The sequence below is a fragment of the Hylobates moloch genome, unplaced genomic scaffold (assembly GCF_009828535.3).
Source record: "Hylobates moloch isolate HMO894 unplaced genomic scaffold, HMol_V3 SCAFFOLD_15, whole genome shotgun sequence".
Lineage (NCBI taxonomy): Eukaryota > Metazoa > Chordata > Mammalia > Primates > Hylobatidae > Hylobates > Hylobates moloch.
The window spans coordinates 64106085-64115906 of record NW_026652290.1 but is presented as its reverse complement, the minus strand read 5'-3'; the positions used below and the strand labels follow the sequence as shown (position 1 = coordinate 64115906).

General features: G+C 44.4%; 1 protein-coding gene across 1 annotated transcript; it reads right to left on the bottom strand.

Moving 5' to 3' along the window:
• Window positions 1-2519: 2519 nt before the first annotated feature.
• On the bottom strand, window positions 2520-4517 carry LOC116483400 (U1 small nuclear ribonucleoprotein C). Its single transcript, XM_032177399.2, has one exon. The coding sequence runs from the start codon at window positions 3393-3395 to the stop codon at window positions 2748-2750; it is 648 nt and encodes a 215-aa protein (XP_032033290.1). The 5' UTR covers window positions 3396-4517; the 3' UTR covers window positions 2520-2747.
• Between the last annotated feature and the right edge of the window lie 5305 nt (window positions 4518-9822).

Here is a 9822-nt window from a genome sequence, read left to right as displayed (position 1 = left end):
AGGAGCCGCTAGAGAGGAGAGGCTGTGATAGACAAAAGACAGAGTGAAGGACAGTGGGAGACAGCAGAACAAGATCAAGATGGAGGAGTCAACTTTGGTTTGAAAGAACTTTTCCTCATCTAAAATCCAGGGATTGGCCGGGCACGGTTGCTCACGCCTGTAATCCCAGCACTTTGGGAGGCCGAGGTGAGCGGATCACCTGAGGTCAGGAGTTCGAGACCAGCCTGGCCCACATGGCGAAACTCCATCTGTACTAAAAATACAAAAAAAATGAACCAGGTGTGGTGGTGCGTGCCTGTAATCCCAGCTACTCAGGAGGCTGAGGCAGGAGAATCACTTAAACCCGGGAGGCAGAGGTTGCAGTGAGCTGAGATTGCTCCACTGCACTCCAGCTGGGCCAGAAAGCAAGACTCCATCTCAAAAAGAAGAAGAAAAAAGAAAGAAAGAAAGAAAAAATAAATCCGGGGATCAATATAAAAACAGATTTTTCTGGGGAGAGGAGAGAAGTAAGCATAGGCAGTTCCTACTGGAGCCAGGCAGTCCTGGGACCAAATGCCTGCATTGTGACTTGGAGGAAGTTGCCTCTTTAAACCCGGGATTCATCATCTGCAAGACAAGGTTATCGATACTCGCCTCGCAGATGAAGTGTAGTTATGGCACCAGCCTAGTGCTTGTGGCTGCTGCCTACATGGTAGCAGCTGTGATTACTACTGTTACTCATCTCAGGGAAGCAGGAGGTGTAGGCATCCACAGAAGGGTAACAGGGAGAGGATGGTTTAGGGGTTTTGGGGAAGTGAGCCGCCATGGGACTATTACAGAGACAGTCAGAAGGCTACTAGAAGGAAGGCCATGAGGTGGTAAAGGACCAGCAAAGGTCCAAGGGCAGGAATTTGGGGCAGTCCATTCATAACTCTGGGACTTTAACTGGTAAGGTTCAGCAGCCTGGGAGTGGGATCTCAGGAGCCGGGGAGAGGGATCGACATTTCCATTAACATTGTGTGGACATTCACATCCGTGAAGGAAGTGTCTAAACTCTAGTTTTAGGGAAGCTGGTCTTTTGATCAGGGTTTGCACAACAAAGCACCACTCCGGTGCCTGTAATTCTAGGACTCCCTGTTTCACAGCCATTAGCATCAGACAGGTTTCCACCAGTTTTCGTTCAAGTCACTGCCCTAAGAACCTTCCTATGTGTGTGTACAGAAGGAAGAGCCAAATACATGATGAACAATGGTTTATGACAGACCCAACAAATGCCTTTGAGACAGAATGCCTTTGAGATGTTACCTTACGCTGCTGGTCATTCATTTTGACAACTTGGATTGTCAATTGACTTGTAGTAAAAGGAGCACCCTAGAACAGTTTCTCAACCTCAGCACTAACTAGACATGGTGCCAGATAATTCTTTGCTGTGGAGGTTGTCCTGTGGATTATAAGATGTTTAGCAGTATCCTTGGCCTCTACCCACTAGATGCCAGTAGCAGCCCTCCCCGCTGGGGGTAGAATTTGCCCCTGGTTGGGAATCACTACCCTAGAAGTACAATGATAATCCTTGATGAAAACCATACTAGTGTCCACATTTTATTACTTTGAACTCAGCTGTGATGATCTCCCCAACTAGCAGTTCTCCAAGGACCTTCTTCCTTATGGCCAAGTCCCCAGTTGTTGCATCACTTCATTTAGCAAGGCAGAGCTAAATGGTTGCAAAAAAGTAAAGCTGAGAAACAAGAGCTACATAAATTTACAGGCATTTCATCAGGAGTGGTTCAAGTTTTATAGAGCCTGAAACGTATGCACCTTGGGAAGCCCTTTTCATGAACGCTAATGCATAATTGTAAACACAAAATCGCTAGGGCCCCTCTTGGAGTGTTGGAAGAAGCTGGGGCCCAGTCTTTGTTGGTTTCTCCATGAACCTGCTTCTATACATCATGCAGACTTGATTCTTTGCTCTATTTTCTTCTCCTGTCTGAACTTTTTCCTCCCAGAATACTATGTTGGATAATCCTACATATAACATTCACTTCCAATGTGCTTTTCTCTTGTAAACATTACTTAAGATATTATCCCTTTTGCTTCTTTTTTTCCACAAGTTACTGAAGGCGAAACCATACTGCTTTCGGCTAAAGAGGTGCAAAGTTGATCTGAGACTATGTAAAAGAAACCATCTAGATCTCAATTTCCCAGGCTATATGGAAAATGAAATTGTTCTACTTATTAAAATAGCATTTCTTAACCTTCTTGTGACTTACTAAAAATGACCATTAACATTTTCAGTCGATTCCATTTTGGTTTTGGTCAGAGTTTCTTCTGTTTCACTGAGAATTTCGGTGACATTTATCCTTCACTTCCTTTTTTTTTTCTGCTGCCCTCTGGGGCTGAGGCTAGGGGATGTGGTGCTCTTGTTGGTCAAACAGCTTCTCCTTTTGGATAGGATCGGCTGAGACCCAATGCTCCAATTCATGATAATAAATCATGTCTTCCTTTTCAAAGTACTCTAATATTTATTCTCATTAATGTTTTTTTGTGTTTTTTTTGAAAGAGTTGACAATTTTATTTTCACATTTCCCAATGCAAATGAAAACTGCATCTTTTTTGTCCCACTTCTCCCCTCCAAAACTATTCTCTTTGATAGGACAGGGGAGCAAGTCTTCCTTATGCTGTTTAGAAAACTCAGTATCACAGCATCATGATCTCCTGGTGAAGCAGAACAGGTAATACAAAACTGATACAATGAAGCCTCCCCTCTATCCTTATCTGTCTGGTCGAGTCATTCCGGGCCGAGTGGGCACCATCATGGGACGGGCAGGAGGTCTTATCATTGGGGGCCCAGGCATCATTGGCATGTGGCCTCCCATGGGCGGCCTCATTCCAGGAGCAGGTCCCACTGGCATCATCCCAGGAGGAGGAGGGCCCATCATTGGCATCATGGGAGGACCCCCCATATGGGGTGCTGGCATCATACCAGGGCGAGGAGGACCCAGAAGGCTGGGGGGAGGTGGTATCATCGCCCCTGCAGGAGGAGGAGCAGAGAATGGAGTAGGAGGTATCTTTCCTTGTTGAAATGCAGCCGTTGTTTTGTCAATCAGGCTCTGAGCCTGCTCTTCCATCCATTTCTGATAATAGTCTTTCACATTCTCTTTGTGTTTCCTTCCACTGCAATGTGTCTTTCTCACAGATGGAGAGTCATGGGTGAGGTATGTATCACAGTAGTCACAATAAAACTTGGGCATGTTGCTCTGCAGGCCGTTGGCCACTCCGTTCCTCATTAATGTTATATGTAAGAACCTGTTGTGAGTGCAGCACAAACCAGGCTCGCTTGGGAATCCATCAGTAAATAAGGTCCTCCCCTCACCCCAACAAGGCTTACAGTTGAGTAGGAATGACACATATATATACATAAACAACAGCAATAATAATGGCCATCATCATCATTTGAGTGTGTACTATGTTCCTACACTACTCTAAGCACTTTACAAACATTACCTCAAAATATAGGGCAGAGTGTGATGTATAATGACAAATCACAAACTGTGTTATCTGGGGCCATATTAATTACAGCTGTCCAGGGAACAGCAGGAATGCTTCATGGAGCAAAGGGAATCTGAATGGAGCTCTTGGGGTCACTGTGCTCTATCCAGGCAGAGATGCTTCAAGACATAGCACAGACATTCATTTCTTAGTAGCCCTGATGTGGTTCAGGACATGGTATCCCCAAAATACAGCACCTTGGCACACTGAGTATTTCAAGCTGAAGGAATTTGAGAAACAGCATTTACTGGAAGGTCTCTCTGACCTTTCCCTGCCCTTCTGCCCTGAAACAGGTCATAAGACTTTTATTCAAGAGGTGCCCTGCCTATATCCAGAAGAAAAGAACAGTCTTTTTTCTTTTTTTCTTTTTTTTTTTTGAGACAGAGTCTCACTCTGTCACCCAGGCTGGAGTGCAGTGGCGCGATCTAGGCTCACTGCAACCTCCGCTTCCTGGGTTCAAGCGATTTTCCTGCCTCAGCCTCTCGAGTAGCTAGGATTACAGGCATGTGCCACCACACCCGGCTAATTTTTGTATTTTTAGTAGAGACAGGGTTTCACCATGTTGACCAGGCTGGTCTCGAACTCCTGGGCTCAAGCGATTTGCCCACCTCAGCCTCCCAAAGTTCTGGGATTACAAGAGTGAGCCACCGTGCCCGGTCAGAAGAAAGGAACATTCTTATCTCTGAAGACATAGGAACACAGAGAAGAATTTGAACAAATGTATGTTGCTAAGCTCCCTGCAGTTTTATTATCATTAGATCATATCTCCTTTGTCCTGCTATATTTCTCCATGACCGTCCACTCTTCATCAAAGCTAGCAATAATACACAAGTCTGTTTCTTTGGGTATTCATTTGCTTAAAAGGCCCCTGTGTCACGTAAAACATACCAAATAAATTTGCATGCTTTTCTCTTGTTAATCTGTCTTTTGTTACAGAGCTTTCTCCACTGTAAACCTAGCGATGGGTGAGGAAAAGGTATTTCTCCTTATGTTCTCACACAATATTTGAAGCTACTTATTTAAAAAATGCAGCCATAATAGATTGTTAAAACAAGAATGGAAAGCAAAGATCACTTTAAGGAAGAGAAGAGAAAGCTATGTGACAAAACCTAGACTAAGAATATTTCTTAGAATTGAGCTAAAATGCCAGGCGCCGTGGCTCATGTCTGTAATCCTAGCACTTTGGGAGGCCGAGGCAGGCGGATCACTTCAGGTCAGGAGTTCAAAACCAGCCTGGCCAACATGGTGAAACCCTGTCTCTACTAAAAATACAAAAATTAGCCAGGCGTGGTGGTGGGCGCCTATAATCCCAGCTACTCGGGAAGCTGAGGCGGGAGAATCACTTGAACCCAGCAGGCGGAGGTTGCAGTGAGCCGAGATCACACCACTACACTCCAGCCTGGGCGACACAGCGAGACTCCATCTCAAAAAATAAAAGAAGAATTGAGCTAAAATGAAAGTGTCCTGGCAATTTAGGTATCATGAGTTTCATAACTTCACCTTCTTTTTTAAAAAAGGACACACGTGCTTGCTCTAAACTCTAAGAAAGCTGACAGAGAGAATCTTTATCCAGGGATGGTGAATGGCAGTAAAATTCTTTTTCACAGATACAGAAATGTCTTTCATGTGTTGATTTCTTACACTTAAATTGTTGTCTTGTGACGGCATTTCTGTGGGGTGCTGAGAAGCTTCGATCTAAGAGTACCCCTTTCTGGTGCTCTAACTCTAATCTGACCATGGGAGACAGTCGAGAGCAGTGCTTTTCAAGCTCTAATGTGCATCTGAATAACCTGGGGATTCTCAATCAGTCATCTGGGGTGGGGCCTGAGGTCACGCATTTCCAACAAGCTTGAGAGGCTGAAGGCTTAGAGCAGCAGTTCTCAAACCTAAGCATGCATCAGAAACACAGGGGGCCTTGTGAAAACGGGTGGCTGGGCACCACCTCCAGGGTTTTTGATAGAGTAGTACTGAGGTAGGCCTCAAGAATTTGCATTTCTTGGCTGGGCATGGTGGCTCATACCTGTAGTCCCAGCACTTTGGGAGGCTGAGGCGGGTGGATGGCTTGAGGCCATGAGTTCCAGATCAGCCTGGCCAACATGGTGAAACCCCACCTCTACTAAAAATAGAAAAATCAGCTGGGCATGGTGGCAGGTGCCTGTAATCCCAGCTACTCAGGAGGCTGAGGCAGGAGAATCACTTGAACCCAGGAGATGGAGGCTGCAGTGAGCCGAGATGGAGCTACTGCACTCCAGCCTGGGCAACAGAGTGAGACCCTGTCTCATAAACAATAAATAAAATAAAGAATTTGCATTTCTTTTTACTCATTCATTTATGAGAAGGGAAGTGGTGGAGTGGGGGCGGGGGGGGGTCTCACTATGTTCCCCAGGGTGGTCTTGAACTCCCGAGCTCAAGAATTCTCCCACCTTAGCCTCCTAAAGCACTGGGATTACAGGCACAAGCCGCCAGGCCCAGCGGAGTTTGCATTTCTTTTTCTTTCCTTTTTTTTTTTTTTTTTTTTTTTTGAGACGGAGTCTTGCTCCGTCACCCAGGCTGGAGTGCAGTGGCGCGATCTTGGCTCACTGCAAGCTCCGCCTCCCAGGTTCACGCCATTCTCCTGCCTCAGCCTCCCAAGTAGCTGGGACTACAGGCACCCGCCACCATGCCCGGCTGATATTTTGTATTTTTAGTAGAGACAGGGTTTCACTGTGTTAGCCAGGATGGTCTCAATCTCCTGACCTCGTGATCCGCCCGCCTCAGCCTCCCAAAGTGCTGGGATTACAGGCATGAGCCACCGTGCTGGGCCCAGAGTTTACATTTCTAACAAGATCCTGCGTGATACACATTTTAAGAACTGCTGGCTTAGAACATCCCTCACGACTGTGAGTGGTCCCTCACTGGCTTTACATGAAAGTTGGTGGTTACAAAATTCAAGATGAAACAACCATGATAGGCCTTCTGAGCAGGTATTTTGTGAGTTTAAATGAAAAGAGATCCACCTGCCTTATTTAGATAATGAAGACAAGGATAGCTAACATTTATTAATCTTTTCTCTTTGTAACACAGTAAGGGTATAACACACATTATCTCACTTGGCATCTGGCATGGGCAGCAGTGTTGGTGTTTGATGTTTGGCTGAGGAGCCAGCCTTGTGTGCGTGCTGGGAGGGAGTGTTTTCTGCGCACTGTTGTGGTCTGCAGAGGTACCTGCATGCTAGGCCAAACTGTCCCTCAGGAAACCCCTTTAGATCTAGACTAGCAGACGCTAGAGGCCTGAGTTCTGCTTCACAGAGTCTGCAGGAAATAAATGAAAGAAGTTGAGGGCAGGTGCTAACAATCATCTGTTTCAACCACAAAAGTACCTGAATATAGAACAGAATTTGTCAAGCCTGGCACACAGCAGGAGCACCTGGATGCCCAGGACCCATCCACAGAGAGTGTGATTAGATTGGCCTGGGGAGACACCTGGGCACAGGCATTTTTAAGAGCTCCCCAGCCAGGGTTGAGAAACACTGGTACAGGTTTGATTGGAGCAAGATGAATTGGGGCGGCTGGGGAAGGGAAGGGGCAGAGACCAAACTGAACAAAACAAGACATCTACTCCCAGCCTGGATCTCTCTTAAGCATTTGCCAAATTGGTTTTGTGCTATTCTTTAGAACAGTGGTCTTCAAATTTAGTATGCATCAGAGTCACCTTGAGGTCTCCTTAAAGCAGATTGCTGGACCTACCCCCAGAGTTTCCAATTTAGCAGGTCTGGGGTGGGCTCAAGAATTTGCATTTCTAACAAGTTCCCAGGTGATGCTGATACTGCTGGTCCCAGAAGTCAGTTTCTTTGCTATTAAGACCTTAACTGTGACGTACAGAAGGATGCCTATATTTCTTATTTTCTACTTCTTCTCAACTCTTTTTTACTGAAGCAAAAAAATACAAACAAAAGTGAAAACAGGCCAGGCGCGGTGGCTCATGCCTGTAATCCCAGCACTTTGGGAGCTTGAGACCAGCCTGGCCAACATGGTCAAACTCTACCTCTACTAAAAATACAAAAAGTAGACGGACATGGTGGCATGTGCTTGTAATCCCAGCTACTCGGGAGGCTGAGGCAGGAGAATTGATTGGACCCAGGACGCAGAGGTTGCAGTGAGCCGAGATGGCACCACTGAACTCCAGCCTGGACGACAGAGTGAGATTCCACCTCAAAAAAAAGAAAAAAAGTGAAAACGTGAAATCATTCATAATCCAATGATAGCCACAGTAGACGGCTTTTTTTTTCCGCATAGTAGATATGTATGTATACAGATTTTCTTTCAGAAATTATAATGGTCATATGAAGAATGTGTTTGCATCTAGAAAGATATTTATGCATTATTTCAAGTTCCTTATATAATCTACATAATACACAAAATCTATATAATTTTTGCTGAGTTTAGAATTATAACAAAGTTTATTTCTTTTGATAATACCTTCAATATTATGTAATAAAAATAACTTTAAAAATCTATAGCTATTTTAACAAATGTTAAAGAGGCTACAGTCTTGTTAAAATGCTATTTAAGTTGAGGTCTAGTGGTATTATTTTGGTAAAACCCCTGATATGTTAAAATTGTAGTAGGATCTTTTATCAAGCTACATAGCTTGACCCATAAATGTTTTTCATTTTTGAAACCAGAATATCTCCACAGAGGAGATCCATAGAAAAAAGAAATCAGAATAAAGTCAGGAGATACTAAAGGGTCTCCATGTTTATAACCCTTTTCTTAATTGAGAATAGTCTCGAATAGTGAAGACTAAGAGTGGCATGCATTCAGAATTTGTCCCTCACATGTAGGACAAGAGTTAGAAAACCAGCCCACACCACCTGGCAGATGATGGCACAATTGGATGTGGTTGTTTAATTTGCAGACTAAAAGATTATTAAAAGGAAGACAGAAAAGAATTTAAACTAGGCCACTACAGTAAAACACAAAAATACAAATGAAGAGACAAAACCTCCACAAAGGACCAGGCAAATAAAAATACCGAAAAGCTGCAAATGTTCTCAATAGTAAGCCTGAAATTAAATTCAGGAATTGCTTAAGGGAGGACAGCCAGGGGCAGCCCCTGAAGGCTGGTGGTAGTCTTCATTCACTGCCTCAGGGGAGAAGCCTGTCCTCACTTTCAGAGGTGTGGAGGTGTGGGCCATTCCTGCTGCCTTCCTTCCCTCCCGAAGACAGCCTTGTCCCCCCACCACCTAGAGGCACTTTCAGCAGCACCTGGACACAGTCCTCTATCTTCCCCCTGGGACGGAACGGCACCAACAAAGGAGAGGGCAGTGTTCTCACCCCTGGCTGCACTCCTGAAAACACCTGTCTCAGGCCCCACCCGGGGGCTTCTAATTTAATTGGTCTGAGGTAGGAAACTAAGTAGCAGTTTTGCTTTTTGTTTTTTTGTGTATGCGTTTTGTTTTTGAGACAGGGTCTTTCTCCATTGCCCAGGGTTGGGGTGCAGTGGTTCAGTCATGGCTTACTGCAGCCTTAAACTCCTAGGCTCAAGCAATCCTTGTGCCTCAGCCTCCTAAAGTGCTGGGATTACAGGCATGAGCCATCGTTTCGTTTTCTAGTTGAAGTAATATATAAATAGCCAAAAAAGTGCACAAGTCATGTGTGCAACTCAGTGAATTATCACAAAACATACTTTTTTTTATATTTGCATAACTGGGTATATCACAATTTGTCTATTCTGCTGGGCATTTGAGTTGTTTCTAGTTTGAGCAATTACAAATAATGCTGCTGCAAACATCCTTGCACATGCCTTCCAGTGCATGTGTGCACACTTTGGGTATAAACTGAGGAGCGGAATTGCTGGATTGCAGGGTAGGTTTTGGTTCAATTTTAGTAGATGCTGCCAAACTGCTTTTCAAAGTGATTCTACCAATTTATACTCCCATTAGCAATGTTTGTGAATTCTAGTTGCTCCACATTCTAGCAAGAAAGCAGTATTTGTAAAAGTTCCCTGGGTGATTCTGCTGTGCATGAGGAAAGAACCACCAATGCCATCATATATCACATGCTTTGCAAATGGCATATGGTCTCACGTGTTCTGGAGTGCTAGGGATACAGGGCATAGACTATGATGTCTTCACAACTATCCAGGAAGAAAACAGTACAGATATTTGTGTTCCCTTTTTGCTAATGAGGACACAACTCAAAGTTAATTGACTTACCAGAAGTAACACAGCCATGTAGTGACAGTCAGGACTAAAACCCAGAATTCTTTTTTTTTTTTTTGTTATCTAATCTCCAATCTTTATTCAAAATTTGGCAA